The sequence below is a fragment of the Puntigrus tetrazona genome, chromosome 7 (assembly GCF_018831695.1).
Source record: "Puntigrus tetrazona isolate hp1 chromosome 7, ASM1883169v1, whole genome shotgun sequence".
Taxonomy (NCBI): Eukaryota; Metazoa; Chordata; class Actinopteri; order Cypriniformes; family Cyprinidae; genus Puntigrus; species Puntigrus tetrazona.
This window is the reverse complement of record NC_056705.1, coordinates 23,018,379-23,042,541: the sequence shown is the minus strand read 5'-3', so window position 1 is coordinate 23,042,541 and position 24,163 is coordinate 23,018,379. Positions and strand designations below refer to the sequence as shown.

General features: G+C 37.7%; 1 protein-coding gene across 1 annotated transcript; it reads left to right on the top strand.

Moving 5' to 3' along the window:
• The first annotated feature begins 40 nt into the window (after nucleotides 1-40).
• ube3c (ubiquitin protein ligase E3C) lies at nucleotides 41-24,163 on the top strand. Its single transcript, XM_043244564.1, has 24 exons — nucleotides 41-180; nucleotides 1,122-1,260; nucleotides 1,492-1,545; nucleotides 1,904-1,978; nucleotides 2,059-2,205; nucleotides 2,382-2,497; nucleotides 2,618-2,775; nucleotides 2,914-3,067; nucleotides 4,026-4,246; nucleotides 4,341-4,492; nucleotides 4,599-4,786; nucleotides 7,283-7,369; nucleotides 7,483-7,637; nucleotides 7,808-8,034; nucleotides 10,457-10,561; nucleotides 10,851-10,938; nucleotides 12,614-12,711; nucleotides 12,919-13,051; nucleotides 13,387-13,634; nucleotides 16,923-17,135; nucleotides 17,997-18,185; nucleotides 18,384-18,450; nucleotides 19,244-19,374; nucleotides 22,305-24,163. The coding sequence occupies exons 2-24, from the start codon at nucleotides 1,195-1,197 to the stop codon at nucleotides 22,473-22,475; spliced, it is 3,243 nt and encodes a 1,080-aa protein (XP_043100499.1). The 5' UTR covers nucleotides 41-180; nucleotides 1,122-1,194; the 3' UTR covers nucleotides 22,476-24,163.

Sequence of the window (24,163 nt, the reverse complement as noted above, 5' to 3'; positions counted from 1 at the left end):
AAACCAATGGTTTTGAAGGAAATGTTACGCTGTCCAATCACATTTGACCGTGCTGCTGGTAGGCGGGATCTTCTCTGTGTTGTGTTTGTTTAGTAGAGCAAGAGCAACGATTTCGGTTTTGTTTTCTCTGTTTTCCAGTCGCTGAACGGTATCGTTCGGCTGATCATTCAATAAAACCAGGTAAACAATTTGCATTTCATCTATTAATACGACTCACGAGTAGAAAAATCCGTAAAACATCACTGAAATCACGAGATGACTCTAGAAGCGACCAGAGCGACATATGCCTGAAGTTTGTATCAAGCTGAACTATCATGTCAGTACAGACTACTACATTGACGGTCAAAATTACTGCCTTGATTCTCGCTAAATGTTGACAGACCCCAATAACATATACGTTTGCATGTAAATTACTGGGATATTGGGAACTGTTGAGGCGAAACACAATTGACCTGCTGCTGAGTCATTAGCTAGCTAGTCAAAGAACCTTTAGCCAAAAGGCTAACTGAGAAGTTGAGTGTATCTGTCTGAGTAAAAAACACCCGAGCCCCGTGTCTTATACAGCGCGAATGCTCCTTTAGACATACAAGATCAAACAACGCGTTCATAAATGATGATCGACTTCTCGTAGCGTGATTATTTGCTTGTTCTGTAGGTTAGCAAGCTAACTAGCCTGACTGGAGACATAACTAATGTATTTGAAACACAACCCCTTTCTAGAACATGTCTCGCTCAGAAAACGCTGCATGGCAAGGCAGTTTTTATACACAGATATTTGTGTCAATCGAATCGTCATATTTCGTCTGTCTTTTATTTTCGTGTGGATCACACCTACTAAAGTGCCAGGTTAGTTTCTGCTATGATGATAGTTTTCTTTAAGTCACGCTGTGACCTGTGACCTTCTGCTTCTCTTCAGTTTTCTACCGCAAGCATAAAGTCGCTTTAAATATTTTCATCTTATTCACTGTAGTATTTATCGTAGTGCACATATTTTTTAGCTTAATCGTCAGTGTTTATTATCGGTAGCAAGTTATTCTGTTGTTAGAGAGAGCGATTTTATAATAATTATTTAATTGGATTAGCATCAGTCTCTTGAGCTTTGTGTTTTCTCTGTCTTGTAGGCGCAGACAGCACTTTGTTGCTCTGCACACAGGGTACTTGCATTGATTGCTGCTCGATGGAAAAAGTGTAAACATGTTCAGTTTTGAGGGAGATTTCAGGAGAACGCCCAAGGTGTCCCTTGGTGGAGCGAGCAGAAAAGTAAGTTTTCTGTATATGATATGATATGATATGATGTCTGAATCCTCAAAGTGTGTAAATCCAGTTCTGTGCGTCGCTACATTTGTCTACAATGATTATCATTTTAAAAAAATGGTGTTTTGGTTGGAGTAAAGGGTTTTCACATATGGGTTACATGAATCTAGCAAAAATTGCTGTATCGTTTTGATATTGGGTTTAATATGATATGTCTCGCATATGTGTTTTGTACAGGAGGAAAAAGCGTCACTTCTTCATCGAACACAAGAAGAAAGAAGGAAAAGGGAGGTGAGAATCGTCTATTATGCATTTCAAATCGCTGTTTTATTGTAAAAATAGGACAGAAAATATCTGATGGTTATTTGATGAATCGCTTGTTGCATTCTTCATGTGTAAGCAGCTTTTGATCTGTAAAAGTGACGTTAGGTATGAAAAAAGCTTGCTTTGACTAATTGATCTAATGCAGCGACATTAAAAATACTTTTTGCTGCTGTTGTACTCATGATGTGTACAGTATTTCTGCATAGTTGTATCTATTTTCGTTTTAGAGCCTGAAATGAGGACGTGAAACACAAGGTTGCGAGCAAGTATGAGATGACGGTCTTGTCCTTAATATATGGTTTTACTCATCTTGTTTCTTCCACAGGATGAAAGGAAAAGGCTAAAAAATGCAATCATCATTCAGTCATACATAAGGGGATACCAAGACAGGAAACAGCAAGTATGTGGCAGCAGTTTGAACTCTACTTTCTTTGATAGACGGTTTGTTAAATTCCTAATAATTTTTCCTTTTTTAATTAGTATGCCATTCAGAGGGGCCGCTTCGACCGGTGTGTGTGTCAGTGCCAGTCAGGCTCCGGCCCTCAACTGGCAAACAATGCCATACTAAGCCAACTCGTTCGCCAGCTGCTCTTTTTTTACAGGCAGAGTGAAGACAGACCAAGAATGGTAAGGACTGCCCGTTTAAAAAGCTGTTATTGCCGTATGAGGCTCGATGACGTTTTCTCATTTGCCATTTTAATATGGTTTGAAGAAAAAGAAAATTGGTGTTGTTATGATATCCCTGACTTTATGGGGCTACGAACCTTCCTTGTCATTTATGAATGTATTGTCTGAATGTGTAGATCTGGATGTGTCAGAGTTTGGTAAAACATCACGCTCAGTTTGTGAAGCTGCTGACGGGGCCAGAAAGACAGAGCTGCCTGTTTCAGATCAAGAGGATACTGGGACACTGTTGCAGGTGAAATCAGATGTTCCTCACGTGCGGCTTCGTCTAGCAGCATACTTCTGTCAAGGTCACATGTAAACTTTTAGATCTTCTTGTTAGTTGGTAGCTGAGCATTTTCTCTGTCGGTTTAAGGTTATTGCAAGCATGTGAAGATGACAGTTTGAATGTGGCCGTCCCGATGCGGATGCTGGAGGTCTTTTCGTCTGAGAGAACCTACTTGCCCTTTCTACAGGATGAAAACTACGTCACTGCACTTATTGAGCAAATATTGTACTATATGGTAGAGAAAGGTACAGAGTTTTCCCCCATGTTGGATTTATTTTAATCACGCAATAGATGAGTATGTTTAATTAGAAAAAGTACGTAAAATGAACATTTTAATTCAGCTTAAGTTACCTGGCCTAATCATATTTCTTTCTCTGTTTTAGGATATTACAGATCGCTGTATGTTTTAGTGAACCACAAGTTGCCGTCGAGTCTAGAGTATAGTGATGCTCCTTCCATTCCACTGGCACAAACGCTGCTGGAACACACGCTCAAGCCTCTGCACTTTACATACAGCTCCTGCCCTACAGATACCAGGTACACATTCACATAGATGTTTACTTGGGGAAAAAAAAAAGATCAATTAATTGAAATGATTTATAGCCTGTTATATTATACACTCTGTTGAGAGCATTTAGTTTAAGTTGTTAGAGGAATGTCTTTGTTTTGGTGTGTGGTGCAAGGGTCCCACCCAGTAAAAGGCTGCACACTGACCCCTTTTTGTAGACCGTTAGCTTTGTCTTTCTAGGACCAATGGACAGTAGTTCTGTCACTGCTGTGTTTACAGAGAGTAGTAAAATCCAGACAGACTCATTGACTCAACATGTAATGTTTACACAACATTTACCCTCCATTCTAACACTCTGAGTGTCGAACACTGCTGTTTTCTTTTCTTTTCTTTCTGAAGAACGACAAGAGCGCGAGAGAAGAAGCTTGTGCATATAGTCTTGTGTTTGCCCTCTTTCTTTCTCTCACTCTCTCACACACACACACACACACACACACACACACACACAGGCACACAGGCACACAGGCATGTACACAGACAAAACATTGTTTTCCCTCCAAAACCATTTGATTGAAATTAACATGTTTTTTGTAGATTAACAACATGTTACTGTTCAGAAGTTTTAGGGGTTAATTGGTAAGGGTTAATTCCATTGTGGATAAATCAACTGTGTCTGTAAAGCGACTTTGGGAAAATAAGTATGCTTTATGACAACTGACAAGCTTATAGATCAATAAGCTCTCCTGTTGGCAAAAGAAGATTTTGCTGTCTCATAGATGCACAAATAGCCAAAGGAAATAGCCGAAGGTGTGTGAATAAATGTGTGTGCATATATTGGGAAGTGTATTAGTATTAAAATGGATGTATTTTTTCTGAGTATTAAGAAAAACAAATTGATTTATGTCCTTACTGCAGATTGAAACATACAGTACAGTTATAATAATAAATTCACAGGTTCTCAACCTTTTTTACTTTTTTCATTCACAGGCAGTTTGTTTTTTCGGCCTTCACCGAGGAGTTCATTTCAGCGCCTTTCACAGAACAAATCTATAATTTCTTCGTGCCAGCTTTGTCAGACCCAAAACTAGCTTTCCCATTTCAGAACTTCCTTTGGTCTCTTCAGGCCACCATAGCCTCCTCTGCCCAGGCCAGAGCTCAGGCTCCCTGGCTCTTTTACTTTGTGCTATCAGTTGGAGAATCAGGACTGGGTAAGTATTGTACTAAATAGCATTTTACAGCATCTCTGATATACTGTGTGCCTGAACGGTGAATAAAATGGTCTTGTCCATTTTGTTTGTATAGGTTCGCTTTCAGATAAAGGCTTGCTGTTGTACTTGAATGCGCTACAGACTCTGTTGCCATTGTTGCCAGTGACCGAGTGCAGCAGTAGAGCTGACATCAACAGTGATTCAGAAGATGAGGAAGAAATGACCGTACAGCCTCCTGCTGCGCAGGTACACGCACGTTCACTCTTATCCACATCTTTGAGCAAAAATATAGTGCTTGATAGTACGCAGTTTTGATCTTAAACTGATGAGTATAATTCTGTCTATTTTAAAGGACGGCAGTTGGATTTCTGTGCATTATATAACAGAGGAGTGTGTACAGAAGTTAGACACCAAGCAGCAGACTAATGCCCTGCTAACATTAGTGTGGAGAGACTCAGCAAGTGAGGACATCTTCACCATGATGGCCTCTATCTGTCACACGCTGATGGTGCAACATCGTATGATGGTGCCCAGAGTTAGGTAAGATCATATATGCAATCAAATCAAAAATAGATAAAGAGAAAAACAGGTATTAGGCATGGTCACGCTAATTAATAAAAAGAGATGCAGGCAAGAAAGAGCTGCAAACAGATGAAAACTGGATGAACTTTCATGTGTGTATAAAAAAAAAATTAGCAACATCAAATGATCAAGTCTATGAGTAGATGGCTTTTTTTGTTTGTTTGTTTTTTTAAATTTTTTTTCCACTTTTTTAACAATAAAGCAAGATTGCGATTGAATTCAGGCAGTTAAGTCTCATCTTACTGTTTTTTTTTAATCACCGGAGCGGTTTTAGTTGCTGTCACTCATCAATTAGTGTAATGAGCTCTTCTCTCAATCACCTTTGCTTTATCTTCTACTGGTTCTGCAATGTTGACAAAACGAGAACAGGATTTCAGCAGAAAAAATGAAAGAAAGGAGGAAAGAGAGGAGAGACATGGCATGAAAGACAGAGAAGAAGAGATTGTCTGGTTTAACAAGGGAGAGAGAGAGATATCAGATAAAGCCACTGAGCTCTAAAAGGCGGTGTTAGTAATCTAATCAGAATTAGTTTGAGAATTAGGATAGAACCCTAGTCTATCCTTTTTGTGTTCTTAAAGTCAGATAATTAACAATAAGTTGTATTGTGTATTAAAGTCTTTAGTCTTTTTAACATACCAAATTATTCACTTTTTACAAAAAAAAAGTTTCTTTTCTTTTTTTTTCCCCCAAAAAGTCCCGCTAGCTAATGTTTTATTTATACTACTTATAAATTGTAGTGTACTTTTTTATTACTTATAAAATGTTTATAATTTTAGTAGTTGTATGAAGATATAGAGTAATCTGAAATAAAGGAAAAGTAAAGCATCTTATAAAGCATATTTCAAAGTTGAAGTAACTCAAAATTGTTCGATTTCCATAGACTTCCATTAATACTTCGCTAGATCTGCTTTTATTTACATATTACAAATACCTCTTGAGTTTTCATTACGCTTTTCAGCATATCTTTTCCTCGTGCTGTATTTTCCTCCATTTTTGTATTTGGAGGTATTTTTTATATTTTACAGCTCCGTCCAGAAGAGAAGGCTTTTATCATAAATCCTGCCTTCACTACTTTATCATTATCGGATATCTGTACAAAATAATTAGCTGGCCTAGGAAGATTAATTCCTGCAGGAGTGGATGGGATAGTTTTACAAGAGGTATAACAGCTGGCCCTGATTTACAACCTTTAAAGAAGCGCCCAGTGAGTGCGCAAACTTGGTTGCCTTTTAAACATTATCATATTTTAAAGGGAAGAGTATGGCAATATTTCACACTAAACAAGGTCATTATAGTATCAAAACTGTGTTAGCGTAAATAGCTCTCTTGGTTCTTATCCATGGAAAGGTCTCATTAATGTTAAGCCTGCTGTATTTGTTTTGGCTATTTAAAGAAACTATGAAGATGATTTTATATTGTGATTAAATGCAAAGAACAGGAATTTAAAAGGAAAAAAAAAGTCACATTATTCATGATAATAAAAGATAATAGAGTTATTATAGCAGTGAAACTGACAAGTGAAATGGAGAGTATTTCTGTGAGCTGACGTCTAAAAATAAAAAGTCATATTGCTTTGATTAGATTTCAGTCAAACTTTTCAATCTTTTTTACATCTAATAGCATTTTGCTTTGTGTATCCATTTTGTTTATTTCTTTCTGAATATTTGGTCTACTTATTTTAGCATTTCATCAGTTCTATGTGACAGTTCTGTAATTGTTTTGTTATTTAAGTGCCATCTGACATTACTGTATCATATTGGGGGGGTGACTATAAAACTGTAAACAAGTGGATGAACACATTCTTACTTTAACCCCAGCTTTAATATTATTTTCTCCCTCAATTACTTCCAATTATGCTTTATTTATTCTTTCACCCCTTGACACGAAACGAGTAACCACCAGAGCGATTTCTCACACCCCGGTGTGATGGCTGTTAGGTTTAATGATTTGGGCGACCTAAACACAGTATCTAATTTGTGATGGCAGCACTGCTTCTGGTCAGGCAGTTGTGGCCGTGCTACATTGTCTCTCTGACTGTCATTAACTTAAATGGAGCCCCCACAGGAACCACTGGTCTGTTTATGACCCTGTAGCAGACTGCTAGTTTACTAATGGAAGGTGCCTCACCTAAATAAAGCTTAATGGCTCATTTAATCTTTCCTGTGGTCACATACAAAGGCTAGAAATTCCAGCTCACTGGGCTGTTTACATTTTTTTACTATTTTATGAGTCCTGCTGGAAATTCGGAACGTTTAGGTTTTATTGGCAGGAGATGTGGTTATTTGGAGAGAGAGCATTTGAACGTTTAGAGTATAGTTTGTGTAGCACCTTTGACTAAAAGTGATGGTGAGTTATGTTCTGTAAGGGTATTATCAATCAGTCGACACAATGTTTGATGGTATCCACTATTGTACTTAAAGATCTTTTATTCTTTCTGTCACTTGTCTTTTTCAGGCTTTTGTACAGTTTAGCCTTCAACGCTCGCTTTCTCAGACACCTATGGCATTTAATCACATCTATGAAGACTAAAATGATCACAGGGTGAGACTTCTACACTGTCAGTTTGTTTTATGTGTACTTCTTGAAAGTAATATTAATGACATTAACCATTTTTTTCTTCTGCCCTCTCTTTATTCTCCCTGTTTTTTGTGTAGCTCTATGGTTCCCTTGTTGCAGGTGATGTCTAGAGGTTCTCCAATGTCTCTGGAGGACGCCAACAGGATCATCCCTCTCTTCTATCTTTTCAGTTCACTCTTCAGTCATTCACTCATCTCTGTGCATGACAGCGAGTTCTTTGGCTCAGCAGATGGTATTAACATTTATGTACAAATGAATGTGTCATAATACATTGTAATATTTATAGAATCAAAACACTACAGGTCCTTTTGTTCCTGCTTTTGATTGTGGCCTTGCTAAGTCTCCTGAAATTTTAGTTTCTCATTGCTAAATATTTTTGAAAATTGAATGCCACAAATGCAGGTCAGAGCCAGACGTCGATGATGCCCTTCTCTCTGGCGGAGTTGGTGACATTGTCTCGGTGTTTGCGGGACGCGTGTCTGGGAATCATTAAGCTGGCCTATCCAGAGACTAAGACGGAGCACAAAGAGGAGTATGTTGCAGCATTTCGTAGTGTCGGGGTGAAAACTAACAGCCAAGTTCAGCAGCACATTCAAGCCCAGCAAAAACGATGGGTCCAGCTCTTTAAGGTGATTCATTCAATCTCTCCATCTCACAATGATGTTATTGCTGAACTCTGTGTCGTATTTGAAAGGGATTAAACATTACCAATGCTGAGAAGATGCACATTTGTTAACGCTGATAATATCTTTAGTGGATGGTGGGCGTTACTTTTAACCGGTCACTGTATTAGCAGTGCTAACAACGTCTTTGATGACCTAATTAAATGAGCTGACAATTAATGAGGCGAATAGTCTCAGCATCTGTTAGGGCCATCAGTGCTGATCAGCCAGGCAGGAAGACCACTCACTCGGGAAATTAATAGGTTGTTTGCCAAGACTAAGTGAGCTGAACAACGGCATTAGGATATTAGTCAGCTGTCTTCACTCTCTGTCTCCTTCCATCATCCTCTTCCTCGTCGTCTTCCTCGTTATTTATGTGTACAGGATGACCAGATCTCCTGCTTGCTGTTGACAGCTCATTGACCTACTTTTGTCCTTTCATTTAACTAAAAATCTTTTCAATAGATTTGTAGAGCTTTTCAACATTGACAGTTAAAAATTAAAGGTCATAACTTATACACACTTATCTCAGTGATTGCCGCATTATAAAATGAATGTGAAGCAATTTATTTAATTATACAGTACATATCAGGATGCATGTGTTTCTTCAAAGCTTGTTAACCTCTGCAACTTTAGGCAAGGCACATTTATTTATATAGTACATTTCATCCAACTGTTTTTGGCTGCCGAACTTCCGGCGCATCTCTAGTTTTGAGTCTGCATTTAAATGCGTTTAACGTTTTAGCACATCTGATCTCTTCTGGAAGCTGCTTCCAACTCATTTAATTATTAGTTTTTTAATATTTAATTACATTTTAATAATACAAATTATTTATTTTCTGACAATTACCAGCACGAGCCATCTGCACCGTAAAGCTAACAGTAGCCTAATGTTTTAACAGTTTAGTAGAAACATTGTAATTAATCATAAAGATTACATTTCCTCAGTTGTTCAAAAAACATCTACAGAAAATGAGCAAAGAACATTTCCATCACTAAAGAACATCATAACTGAGCTCAGTCTAGCACTCCCGTTATAATCAGTGAAGCTCTCTACTTTGTATAATAAATAAATCTTAAGACTTTTTTTTTTTTACTTTTGTTGTTTAAATGAGAGAATTCATGAGTCAGAATTTAATCATTCCGTGCTGAAAAAAACTGCCGTTTCAGCAATGACTCATCTGACCGTCTCTGATTGGCCATTGCATTCATAAGCTCAAAGGAACAGTGTGTGATTGGTTATAACTCTAAAAATGTGGAAATTTGAAATTTAGCATTTGTTAAAGTGAAACAACCCAAGGAGAAATGCATTGTGACATTGTAACAATTTCCCTATTTTGGAACAAAGCAAACATTTTGTTGGTCTGAAAATGCCTTTACTTAAAGTAATGTGTCTAATAGTATTTCTGCCTTTAGTTTTTTAGGTTTGTAATACTCCAGCAAGCTTCAGAGTGAATCACTGTAAGTGACAGCCCGTTGTTTGGGTTGCACTAGCCGAGTCAGAACGTCATACAAAAGCTCTGAAAGATTTCCACAAAAGATGGTGGAAAACGCCTCCTGTCAGCTAAAACGACCCATTAAAGAAGTACAAGCAGGAGAAATGCATTTCCCAAATTGAATGTGCAATTTACAGTCAGCTCTAACGCTGTTGACCCCTCACACACTAATGTTTGCCTCCAGCCATGGGCCGTCCCTCCGGATGTTTTATCACTCCTATTGTCGAGCTATCTATTTAATTGAAAGAAGTTAATTGAATGAAAATGATCAACTAAGCTTGTATTAATATTGCTAATGGAACTTTCTTCTTGGCCGTGTTTGGAGAGGGATGTCACCGCAGGAGTTTTGGAGAGACCCATTAAGGCCTGCACTTAACCCAATGGGCTAATTAACCAGTGCTTATTCATTCCACTCAGACAGGAAGAGCCTTCGGACCCCCTGCCCCACAAACCCACTAGCAACAGAGTTTTGCACTTGCCGTTATTACGGACTCTCTGGTGTTAGCGTGTCTTGGTCAGAGATTGATAGGCATTTTCTAGAAATGGCCAGCCAGACGTTTGTTAGACACTGTAATCGGAGAAGAAAAAGCTTTATTAAACAGAAGTGTAGAAAACGTAATTTGGATGAAGTCAGCTGATAATTCTATGGGTGAATTACCCAGTGTTTAAAGAGAATGAAGAGCTAAAACAGACATTCGATGACAAGTGAATATGTGTCATCGAAATGCACATTGATTAGTTGTGTTGTCTGAGTAATGAAAGTTTGTCTGTTTGCTTCTTTACCATTATATAAGTTAAGGAAAAATGTTATTAATTATTTTATATTTTAAATGGCTTTTAAAATTTAAATAAGTATATTTATATGAGTGAATGAACTTTTTTTTTTTTTAAAGGTGATTACCAATCTTGTGAAAATGCTGAAAGCCCGAGATATTCGAAGACCGTTCTGTCCATCAGGTCATTGGCTATCTGATGAGGTCAACATCAGAGCAGACAAGGTAAAATTAATTTTCTGCTCATATGATTAAAACCTACTGAACAGAATGAATAGGTTTGCTGTTAGTGTAATAGTTTTTTGATCGATAAATAGTAGTAGAAATCCAATGAAAACTACACCATAGTTGTTATATTTTGCTAATTGTAAAGCATTTGCATTTAAAAGAGTAAATGCATTTTATTAAGGAAATATATTTTTTTTTAAACATGAACGTGTTTCTGAATAAGTTCAGATGTATATGTGTATATGTGTAAAACTGCTTGTTGTTATCTATCTTTTTTTTCTGGAAGGTGACTCAGCTCTATGTGCCCTCTGCAAGACATGTGTGGAGAACCAGGAGAATGGGACGCATCGGACCGCTTCAGTCCACGTTAGATGGTAAGACTTATCCATAAGGAGAAACAACCTCAACTAAAGTGTAGTTAAAAACACACGCACATAAAAAAACATAAAGTAGTAATGACAGCCAGTCAAGCAATTTCATTCCAAAGCAAGTCAGAGTACTCAAGAGGGTGTTGACGCTAACTAGTACCAGTGTTTCTGGTCTTTTTCATGCCACCCTGGAGCATATGTGCTTAAAAATTCAATTAGCCTAAGGCTGGACACATCTGGCTGCCTGTTTGTCTGGACCTTTTTCATTTCCCTAAATGGACTTGCGAGGTAGTGACGAATGGCTCCTGTATTGACCATGCTGCGCCATATTTCTCTACCAAGATGGCCCCTTGATGGCTGGTTTGTGGAGAGAGAGAGTACTGACTAATTGAGTAGAATTATTCCACCGTGCAAGCAACGTATTAGATGAATGACGCTTCTCATCTGCTGCTACGGCAATTTTTTTTTTTTTCTGTGGTCGAAAACGTTTGTAGGACGGAGTTTTAATACAAAACAAACGTCCCTGTAATGGAGGGAGAGGACAGGTGGATGGGCAAATCGCTGCTGAGTTAATTAAAAGTGTGTGGCAGGAAAGACAGAGGGGGATTGAGTGATCTTTAATGGGATGCTCTGTAAATACTGCATTCAACAAGGCTGGTAGCAGACCTCACTCAAGGTTGCGCAAGTATACAGATGCAAATAAAGTAGGGTTTTTTGCAGCAGACCTCTGGTTTCTTTACCAATGACCCATTAATTTAATACATCATATTATTATAAAATACTGGAAAACAATGCTATTATTATTATTATTATTATTACTATTTAAAATGACGGTTTTCTGTGTTAATGTATTTACAAATGTAATTTATTAGTGTAATAGCAGAGTTGAATTTTTAGCAGCCATTACTCCATTTTCACATGATCCTTTAGAAAATATTCCTATTAGAAAATATTCTGAATAAACCGATACCGAATAATGCCAATATTGAAAAGTTTTTAGTGGATGCTATAATATATATATTTTTTGTATTTTTGTAGAATGGAAAGTACAGAAAAAAAAAAATTAAACTTTTGGAAGATTATGAATGTGTTAACCGTTACTTTTAATATGTCCTTCCTATGATTAAACTCTTATGGAATACATTTAAATGGTAGTGTATATTTGTAATTTTTTAATTAAAGTGCTAATGTAATGGCATGTTAAGGTGGGGAGGAATTTGGGTTTACTGGTAGTATATTTGTCTCAATGATGAATAGAGAGCGTTAGAGATTGACTGTCGACAGGATAGATGAAGATGGATGCAGATGAATTCTGCGCTTATTGACTGAATTGCTTGTCAGTGTTGTCTTTTGTTGTCCATGTAAATTAAAGAGCAGATTGATAAATTATTGGGTAGGTTCCTAAAGGTGAAAAAAAACATTCAACGTTCAGTTTTGGGTGTTTTTATTATATTAGTAGATGTTGATTTTTAATTTTGCCGTATTCATACATGTATGCATTTATATGTGTGAGGGTAAGAAGTGAAAGGTTGTCGGATATAGGATCGGAAACTGACACAAGATGGATTTAGGTTGCATCAGCCGCATTAGTAGATTTTTGTTAAGGTTATTTGGTTTTAGATAAGATTTTGGTTAAACGATTACTTTAAGAATAAATGTTTTTTTTTTTTGTTCCTCATAGTTGGACTGGAGCCTCCACCATTGTCCGTATCGGAGGAAAGACATTTGGCAATCCTCACCGAACTTCCGTTCGTTGTGCCCTTTGAGGAGAGAGTGAAGGTGAGACAGCTGTCACTGTTACGGTGTTCAGCGTTTTGTACACTTAAACCTCAAAATTCTATCCAATGAACTGAGAGGTTTGCTATTGCTATTTTACTATTTTGTGCTTTAGACATGAAATGCCAGTGAAAATCTAAGTGAAATATATGCCTAGATTGAGGCGTTAAATTATGTTAATCGGCTAAACTTTGTTCATTCTGCTTTCAGATCTTCCAGAAGTTGATTTATGCCGATAAGCGTGAAGTCCAAGGGGAGGGCCCTTTTTTGGATGGCGTTAATATAACCATTCGACGAAACTACATCTACGAAGATGCTTACGACAAATTGTCCCCCGAGAATGGTAAACAAGGCAAACCTATCCCTTCTGACATGTTGAAAACTCTCTTAATAAAAACCATTTAGCACAACGAATGAGGCTTACTTAGACGCCGAGTAAAAGACATTAACCTTGCTTAGGAATTAGATACAGTAATTCATCATAGCAGCTGCCAACAAAAGCTGTTTAGATGATTTAGAGCAGGCCGTTTGAGTGTAACAACTGTCTTAAGAGAGTCTCTTTAGTTGAGTAGCATCAGACCTTTATAGATAACAATGAACGTTTTCTGACATTTAATTTTTAAACCAAATTTTTGTTATTCTGGAAAATTCTAAATATATTTGTTTACTCTGTTTTAGAGCCTGATCTTAAGAAGAGGATCAGGGTTCATTTGCTCAATGCACATGGGTTAGATGAAGCTGGCATTGATGGAGGAGGGATATTCAGAGAGTTCTTGAATGAGCTGTTGAAGTCCGGCTTTAATCCTAACCAAGGCTTCTTCAAAACAACTAATGAAGGTCTTCTCTATCCGAGTCCCACCGCAGAGATGCTTGTGGGAGAGTCCTTCACCCGTCATTACTACTTCCTCGGCAGAATACTGGGGAAGGTAAGACAAGTATTACATAATGCATTGCACTTCACTGTAACATTTTTATTCATTTTTAGGACATCCCAGAATTGGTTTAAATCCTGTTTTTACTATTATAAATTATTATTTGAGAACTCATACAGTGGCTTATCTTTTGCATTTTTTCCTAGTGGCCTGATTTGTCTTTTACTCGCATACACTCTCAAACACAAACGGGGTTATTTAGATCGATGCTGAAGGTCAAAGGTCAGGTTCAATCAGTGGTCTCAGGCTAAGTAGCTACGTTGCCTTTATAAATCCTATCCGTTTGATTTATGAGGTCACTGCAGTTTAAAGTCAAGTTTATTTGTGGCCTTTTGATCCAAATAATGTTTTCTTTATCTAGGTTTATTTTTGTAAGATAATTTTGTAATTGAAATGTAGAAAATATAAGTATAATTTTTGTAAAAATTACACTACTTTGCCTAATAGTATCAGTTATTCAAGTAGTTTTGTAACATTAATGTAGCTTTAAAAATGACAATGTACAGCGTCCAAGAATTTTCTTAATCTATACATACGGTAGCATTATGTGGTTATTTAAAAGGATTAATAATAAGTGTAAAATGTTTTAAAGTCTTCTGATTATCCTAATTTTGCCCTGTGTTTTCCATAATGGCTACACCTTGAGCCACAATTTATTGTCGCTGTTGTTTTGGCTTTCTCTTTCGTGTGTCCGCTAGCTGGTATTTATTAGTCGCTAATGTTTTTAAAGTTTCATTAATGCGTATGCCCAGGATTGTTTATCGCAAAGCACATTGACTGGGGGAAGGGTAGATGAATTACCTCATGCCAAGAAGCTCGCTGCTCAATTAGGCTACTCCATTAGCCCATGATTCCCCATCTCTGTTTGTGTAGCCATCGCATTTGGCCGTGGACGCTAAATCAGCTAGCACCATAAATAACAGCCTCCGTGCCGCTGGTAATAGAGTTTTGATCTGTTTTACAGTCACGGGCATCAACACCACTTGTGAAGAGGCAATTCAGGCCACTTATTAGAGAGCTATAATGAACACACACACACACACACACACACACACACACACACCTTGTACGATGGAAGGGACATAACTGAGCTCCTGCCCTGAGGAATGGCTGGCCCCGCCCCCCTACTTTCCTGATCTTATTCCATTCAATTGCCCCCACTCCGTAGTAATGGGCAAAGCAATTAAGGTGACGAGATTAATTTGAATTTGACTTTCAATTAACCCTCCTTCTCTCTCCATAAATATGTGAAGGAGTGGCAGACTGAGTGGGATATTGATATTTGTTTAGTGCTTTTATAAAGACGACCTGTATAGATTACAATTGCGTCACTGTTGCTGTTGGCTGGGCGCACCAAAGACGCACACACAGAAACACAGAAAAACTGTTGATTGTTTTTTACTTTCTGTGCTTTATCGACGTATTGCACTTTTTTTTTGCAAATTGTGCTGATTTGTCACCAAGGTAATGTTATATAGCTGACTGTGCTTAAAAACGTTCTCTGGACCCGTCAGGAGTGTTTTATATTGTATACCAAAGTTTTTTAGCAGAAGTGTTTGTAAGCTTATTCCTTAAAACATTTAAGAAAAAGTTTTAATGTGAAAGATGAAAACTATAAATATTTCTGACACAATCAAATCTTTTTTGGTGGTGGGGTTAGTAAATATTTTTTTCTTAAGATTTGAGAAACCTATACTTTTTGCTCATTTAAGAGTTTAGGCCTCATTGAAGATGCAGATTTTGTGTGTATTTTGTGTGCACCTGCTCACAGAGTTAGACACGCATAGCACCTCATACATCAGCCATATTTGCAATATGAAATATTTTGGCTGATTTGATTTTACTTCCAGATTCCCTTTTTAAGAAGTCTAGTACTCTTAAGTTCTAATTACCATACATTTTCTAGTCCATTCTATTTTTATCCTTACTTTTTTTTGCCATTTTGCTTTATTTTTAGTTTTTAATTATTTTTATGATTATAGTAATAAAACTTTCACCTTTATATTTATACATTTAATTTAAAGTCCGAGATTTTTATGTATCCTATATATGACTCTGTATGTTACCAATAAAATCTTTGAACATGAATTTGAACATGAACCGTTGCTATTACATATTAGTGTGTTGACGGTGGATGCATTTATAGACCATGATGGCCAAAAAACAAACCTTGTTTTGACAACATTCATTGTAAACACTTGAGGAGGAGCTCTTTATTAAGATATCGACTCGAGACATGCTTACAGCTATTTGAACTTTGAAGCCACTAGAATAGAATTACCTCCTGTTGAATAATTTTACACGAATACTCCAGCAGTCTGCTGAAAAGGAGTCACACACACAAATACCACGTGTTCTGCAGTTCAACAAGCAGTGCTTAACTGTCCCTCTCCAAAGGGCAACAGAGAGGAAAGAGAAGGTCAGAACTCCTGATTGATGGCAAGTGTGTTAAATTTTTTATTGATTCTTAATGCTGTAAATTTACAAATTTATTTGGCAGAAACAGAAGGCAGCTGCTAAGTTGTTGGCGTTTACTCTCCTGATGGTGCCACAATTTGCATTAATTGCGTTGCCACTGCACTCACTTATATTAAAAGGCCCGGCCATTCATTAATCCTTTTTATCCCAAGTCATTTTGGCACAATTTCTGGCAATAAACACCCATAAATAACTTGAAGGTTTGAAAAATAGTCTGCGTCGTGCCTCCATATCCTTATTGCTGCTTCTTCTCGGGAGCGACGTTATTGATAGGTTTCAGGAGGGCGCAGCACATGTGTTTCCACAACAGGGCTTGTGGGAAGAATGTTGCTAAGTGGATTATTTTGCATAAAAAATGTCCAATGTTTGAAGTCACACAATTAACCCGTGTTTAGAAAATGCTCTGATTTACAGCCTCTGTGTGTTTTAGATGCATGCATTATGGAGATTTGGGAAATTTATAATCCATTTAGCTTATGTGGTCAAGGGATTTTAGTGCAATCATTTATTCAAGGCCTGTATATTTTAATGTCCTCAGATATGGTCTTTTTAGGACTATTGCGGTACTTTAGCTTTTATGACTCGCCATCCTTGTGTTTCTTAATGGGACAACAGGTTAAGGATACAGGTGATGTTTTTCAAGTTTTAGCTTCTTCAATTGAAAGTGACAAAATCATATCTTCATCCCTTTCAAACCTAATCGGTCTCAGAATCTGACAGTAACATAGTTTATATTGTCTTGGCTGCACTTTACCCTCCTGGAGATTGTCTTTACTCATATCTCTCGTTTCTTCTGTCCCGCAGGCACTGTATGAAAACATGCTGGTGGAATTGCCATTTGCAAGTTTCTTCCTGTCCAAGCTCTTGGGCACGAGTGCAGATGTGGACATCCACCATCTGGCCTCTCTAGACCCAGAGATGTACCGAAACCTGCTTTTCCTCAAGAGCTATGAAGGTGATGTGGAAGACCTCGGCCTTAACTTCACCGTGGTCAACAATGATCTTGGGGAGGCCCAGGTGAACAACACATCTTTTTGTGCTCTTTTGCTTGTCTTGTTCTCTGGCATTGTTAATGATTGATCTAAGTGTTGTTAGTCCTGACTGATGGAGATAAAGCACGTCTCTGTCTAGATCTCTCTGAAAGAACTTCTCTGTTGACCAGCTCAAACATACCTGCTGGGAGAAAATGGTGTCTAGCATAGTGTTAGAGCTAATCATCCCGCATGATATCTAGCTTTGCCACTCCTTACCACCAAAAAAAAAAAAAATGGGTATGGGTAAATTGTGCGTGCTCTCCCTGTTTGTTTCAAGTTTATGTGAGTTTTGTTTTCTTATAACAAATGGTTTACATTTACAACATTTTGCTTGTTAACTTCAGTAGCAATTACTAAATATTAAAAATTAAAAGGAAAAATACTTTTTGTTTACATGTGTGAAAATGTTACACATGCTTGTATATATTTGAGTAAATCTGTTTATATATTAAAGATATTTAATATTTAATAATTACATAATAAGAAATATGTAGTGTGTATATATATATATATTCTGAATAAAAAAATCATGACCTAAATAGTCACTCAAATTATAATTATTATAGATAAACTTAAATTTCCCTTTAATGAAAAAAACATTTGTTTGATGATTTCTTTCTTATAATAACTGGGGTAAGCGAGTAAAAGTAAACCTTTATTTACTTTCCCCTTCATTAGCGAGGTAAAGGCTGTCCGTGTGCACTCATTTCCTCTGTGATCCTCAATTGCCTTCAGCACTTTCTTCTGCAGCTGTACCATTCCACTTTCAACAAGGAATTAAATCACCACTGAACCCAGGGTGACGGTGCCTGTCACGCTTCCATCTATTTGTGTCTTTTTCCAGGTGGTCGAGCTCAAACCAGGGGGAAAGGACATCCCGGTAACCACAGCCAACAGGATAGCCTACATCCATTTAGTGGCCGATTACCGTCTGAACAAACAGATCCGAGCACACTGCCTGGCCTTTCGACAGGGCCTGGCCAACGTGGTCAACCTGGAGTGGCTGCGCATGTTTGATCAGCAGGAAATTCAGGTAGCAGCGCACACATACTTTACACTGAAATGCGTCTAGACGCACACAATCAGTCATGTGTCAGAAAAGATTATTAATAACAAGATTAGCAGATATTATTGACACACATTATCACACTGCCTGTCTTTTCTTTCCTCCACACTTTAAACACTCCTATTTGTGGTTATTGCTTAAACGTAAGTCCATCTGTATTCACAGGTACTGGTTTCTGGTGCACATGTGCCCATCTGTCTGGAAGACCTCAAGAGATTTACTAACTACTCAGGTACTGCAACAACACCCATCACATTTATTAGTCAGGTTTTTTATTTATTTTAGACCTAGCTTTAGACGTAAGAGCATTTGCCCTTTTTCTTCCAGAGTATTCTGTTTTTACTAGTAAGGGAGAGCAAAAACATGCACAGGTTAAATGTGCGTTTATAGTTTATTCATTAGTAATAAAGCTAAGTAGTGGATTTATTTATTTGATTTGAATTGTTTTTATTCGGTACCGGCCATAAAGACTGGATTACGCTACACAGCTCTTTGACAAAGCTCATGTCAGTCTGTAGATTTTGACAGATTTAACAGAATATCATGCAGTGTATATTGTGCACAGACAGGTTTTCTTTCAAATGTTTTTTTTTTCTTCCACGTTTGATATTTTGAGCAAACTCATTGTTTTAATTTCTCATGCACGTACTGCATGCTTCTGCGTGAGTTTGTTTGGAAATGACTTGACAGTTTCGTACCATGTGATCTCAGTCAGTTGTTTACTGTATGATGATGAATGGTTTTTGGCAAAGGTGGCAAGTTTACGATGCCTAGGATTTCAAAAGTTGTACACATTTGAAAAGTTGTGTACTGTATTCACACCTCGAGTGTTAACTCAAATGGCTTAAATTTTCTTCTCCATAAACAATATGTAGTAAAAAAAGGTTTAAAAGTTTAGATCCATGTCTTGCAGTAAAGCCGTATCATCTGATCATTCATAAGGGTTTAGTTATGCAGGATTTGAACGTTTAATTTCTGCATTATTTTTTTAACCTTCTTGTTTTTCTCAACTGTTGCCGCATCAGGTGGTTATTCAGCAAATCATCCAGTGATCAAGATTTTCTGGGATGTGGTGGAGAGCTTCAGCGATGATGAAAAACGCAAGCTGCTCAAGTTTGTTACAAGCTGCTCACGACCTCCGCTCTTAGGCTTCAAGGTCAGTGAGGAGCAAAACCTTCTGAAAATATCATTTGAATAAATTAACGTTTGGCATGCAGAAGACATGAGATGCAGTTTTGTTGTGTCTGAACTCTTTTAAATGCAAGTTAATGATTCATGTATGGTGCCTTATGTGGGTTCACTGGAAAAGTGAAATGTACAGACATGACCCAACTCAACTGCATCAATATGAACTGCACCTCTGTTATCACAAATAGAGTTCAGCTGAAGTTCACGTCAACTCACGTCTGCTGATGATTTTGTCCCATTTTCTGCATTTTAATTCAATAAAGCTATCAGGCTGCCCGCCACAAAGAATTCTACTCCCTGCAAGGTGTGCTGCCTTAACGGAAAAATAATGAAGTGAACAGAATATGTTTTGTCGCAGTATATCGTCATTAATTTACACAAGGGTGCATGAGCAAACGGGCTCATTGTAACAAATCATTTTCACATTATAAGAGCTATCAGGATAGGCCTTATCTGGGCTTCTGTTTGTGCTAAAGAGGTTGTGACCCTTAGCATTGTAATGCTATTTGAGGCTGTGCCAAGTGCCACTGGGTGTGTAAAATCCACCTGACTGATAAAAACGTATAAATGCCCCGCTGAACTTTAAATGGCTCTCACTTAGTGTTGACTTTTTATCTAGCGTGCAATCAAAGGTTAGAAAGAATTGGTACGAGAGAATAGCATCTGATAGCTTCCGACTTCATCTACCAACAATTTTCTTATTTAACAGGACTGTTGCTTTAACTAGGAATGCAATCTTAAGTGTTTTGGCGTATGTCTGTCAGGTGTGCTTATTACACTCAGCAAAACGTGGAGAACAGAAACATCATTAAATGTGTTTTTATGCCTTACTTAGACTAACCAAGGACAGTAATTGTCATTTCATTGACTTTATTACATATTTTAATAGCCGTCATCAGTTTAAAGCGGATTACTTTAGCCTGTATGAATTTGGGTGGGGGAAAATCATGGCTTCTGAGCAATTCCACAGATATGTGTTACTGCCAAAATTAAAGTGGGGCTGTTTAATGAATTTGACTTTGGTGCAGACGCTCTGAGGAACGTGTGGAAAGGAGGAGTAAGAGGAAAAAGACGAAGAGAGACAGATCAAGGGGAGATGGCCTCCCACCTCGTCTGCCTCTTCAGCCAGCTCAGCCTTAATTAGGTGCCGTTAAACACCCCAGAATTCATTAGGGGAGAAATAGCCCTGTCACGGAGAGCTATTTAAAAAAGATGATGGATACCCTTTTTTCAAAATGATGGCTTCCATCGTGACACTTTCTCGATAAGCAACGATACTTTAATACCTTAATTGTTAGAAAAATTGGCCCGTTAAAGCAAGTTTAATCAGGTTCATTTTGGGGTTGAGCCTTGCAGCCATGTGGAGAAAATTTTTTCATTAGGCCTATCTTGTTGTTCTTCCAGTAACCTTTCACAGATCAGAAAAGTTGCAAGTGTAAGTGTAGATTTAGCACCAGTGTGATATCAGGCTGTAGTTTGTAGGATTTATCTGTACAGATGCTGCCTAAATTCAAATGCGTGTCCATATATACGTTTTATATTTAAACAAATTTATTACTAAACAACCATTCTGTGCAGTCACTTGACATAAACAAAGACACTATATAGAGGGCTATGAGACAGTATATTGATGCCGTTTTATTTCTGACATCCTCCATGCGTTTGCTCAAAACTTAACAGGACAAATGGATTTTAATCTTTCCCTTTTAGTGTGTTTTAAGCTGCATGGTGTGGAACAGCAATAGTCACAACCAGTGCTACACTGTGATTTTTAAGACATACTCAGTGAAGATTGGCCGAAAATGTACTTACCCTTAGGTCATTCAAAATGTAGTTGAGTTAGCATTACACCACTTGCTCCCCAATGATTCATCTGCAGTAAACGGGTGCCGTCTGAAAAAGAGTAAAAACATCAGAATAATTTAGAAGTTAATCCACACTGCTCCAGTCTGTCAGTTAATCTATTGTGAAAAGCTGAATTTTTGTAATAATTCAATCAAAATGCTTTGAGTTTTTTTTAAACTGCAAACTGTTGCTTAGTGCTAAACTTGAGTCCTCTATCCAAAATAGAGGACACTTTTCTTCAGTGAAAAAGTGTCTCTTCTGAATCGGGAGAGAAATCCGCACAGATCAAACAATGTTCAAGCAAGCAAAATCTGTCCTAAAACAATAGGCTAATGGTTTTGCTTTGACTTTTTTTTTTTTTTTTTTTTTTTTTTTTATGGATAATGGACCTTTGTTCAGAAGCGGTGGTTTAACATCAAAGTGCTTTGCTGGTGGATTTGTGTCTTGATTTACTAGAGTTGTGTGGATTATTGTGTATCAGCTGTTCGAACTTTCATTCTGTCAGCACCCATTCACTGCAGATGATCTGCTGGTGGTAATAATGCATTTCTCCAAATCTGTTCACATTAATAAACAAACAAACTCAACTACATCTTGGATAGCTTGAAGGTGAGTACATTTTAAAGCAAATGCCCATTTGTAGGTCAGCTATACAAGTACAAGTACACAAAGCTTGCTTCATTTCCAGACGGTCATTACTGAAATGAATCATAGTGAGTCAGATGTTGATTTAGTAACCGCCCTAAATGAGTCAATGAGCGTGAAAAGATGTGTCAGACTGATTTAACCCAGTAACCTCTAAATGTGTTTTTGAGCAATTGATTAAAAGAACTCTCTCAAAAAAGTGAACTAGACAATACTGGTTACTCTGTAGGTTACTGTCCTCAATAAAAAGACATTTAGTGCCTTTTCTTTATCTTCACATTTGGAAAAAGATTGAAACCTCACATTGACTTCATTAAAATATGATTTAGTTTGTCCACCTCTTATTTCTTCCATGTATATTATCAAAAGTTGTCATTGACGTTAATAAGACTTTCTGCTTGTCTCTAGGAGCTGTACCCAGCCTTTTGCATTCATAACGGAGGCACTGACCTGGAGCGTCTCCCCACAGCTAGCACTTGCATGAACCTTCTCAAGCTGCCAGAGTTCTGTGACCCTCAGCAAATGAGGAACAAGTTGCTCTACGCTATTGAGTCCTCTGCTGGCTTTGAGCTCAGCTGAGGAACATGTCAGCTCCTAGATGGCCTTGAAACCCAAACAAGAATATTCAGCTTTTGTCATGGCGACCAGATGGGAAATGATCAGAATGGACAGACGGCCCGCGTCTGTGTGAATCTACAGTGATTTGCCGAAGGTGCTGGGAAACAAGACAGTTTGAAGTTGTGGCATGGACAAATACATGCTCATTTTTATTTTTACTTCAAAGAAAGTAATCTTGTACATAATGCATTTATAAATTCGAAGCAACACCCAAGAAGGCGTCCGTTGATTGAAAGCACTAACATTGAACAGGAACATCCGATTGTTGAAGATATAGAGGGAATAAAATGGCAGCGCAAAATTTACTTGTAGATTTTCCTTGGTTTGGCATTTCTAACACCAGAGAGGATGTTTTTAGACGATGTCGTTTTACGTTTTCGAATGCTGTTTGTCACCGTAGTGCAGCACAATTTGAGTGTCTACCAATAAAATGCATGCGTTTGCCTCGCTAACTCAAGAACAAGCTAAACAAGATTTCTCCAATATAACAGCATGCCTGCAACGTCTCCAGTACAGTATACTAAAGAGTTGGCTTGGTTCTAGATCACAGCGCTTCAGCTATACAAATGCGCTTGCCTTGATACAGGGCTTGCTAATGGTGTAGCATTGAGCTATTAATTTTCCAGGCTAAAAATGATTTTATGGCTAATGTGCCACCAACAAAAGAGTTTAATAGATTAGAGTCATGGCAGGATGGGTGAGGTTAACAGGGGTGGTAGAACAGTAGCACAGAAAATTGTGTGTAGTCGTCTTGTTTTAATCATGTAATGAATTGAACTGGCAGGTTCGGGTAGACAGTCACCTAATATAGAGAAAAGAAATTGTGATTTAAATTATGTAATCATGTATTCCACACAATGGGCCTTGGCATTATAGCAATGATTCTGACATTTGTGCAATACAGTAAAAACAGACCTTGAAGACATTCAAGTGGTTCAAGGGGAGATTTTCAAGTCAAATTGATGTGGGAAGGAACAATGTGACTTAATAGCCAAGGCCTGTGTACTGGACACTACTCCAACATCTGCTGTAGCACAGAACAGCTCAGTAAACTGAAGAGGATGATGTGTTTCCTGTCAACATCTTCTGGTTGCCTTTTTTTTTTTTTTTTTTTTTTTTTTTTGCTGCTACTTCACTGGTTTCAGCACGGCTGTAAGGACATGTTTGTTGGTTGGCAGAGCTGATGATGATGGATATGTGAATATGTATATGTCTACATCTTTTAAAGTTGATGTTCAGCATTTGTACAAGACTTTTAATTTCTCTCGTCAGTAAAAACCTGTCTCCCAACATCTGTTGAATTAGAACATATAACTCCATACAGGTGCTGAATATTTGATTGTTTACAAACACCGATGTGTAGAGTTTGTCTTGATGCTGGGGCCTGTTTCATAAAACAAGCTTACCAAATAAACCAGGCTTATTTCAGTTAGTCTGACTTCTTGTCAGTTGGTTTGGATGAAGTAAGCCTGGCTTATTTGGTGAACAGGCCCACGGTGACGAGAAAGCAAAGTTTGCGTAAAGATGTTCGTTTACCGACTTTAAGTGTATGTGCCCTGAATGATTTTTTTGAAAGACAAAGACAGGTGTTCAATCTATGTGTCAGAGTGTATGGCAATGATTAAATATGTTTTGAGTTTTTATTTGCA

Coding starts and splice junctions, on each gene's coding strand:
- ube3c (XM_043244564.1), top strand. CDS start 1,195: ATGTTCAGTTTTGAGGGAGATTTCAGGAGAACGCCCAAGGTGTCCCTT. Junction 18,186..18,383: donor TTGATCAGCAGGAAATTCAG/GTAGCAGCGCAC, acceptor CTGTATTCACAG/GTACTGGTTTCTGGTGCACA. Junction 19,375..22,304: donor CTCCGCTCTTAGGCTTCAAG/GTCAGTGAGGAG, acceptor GCTTGTCTCTAG/GAGCTGTACCCAGCCTTTTG.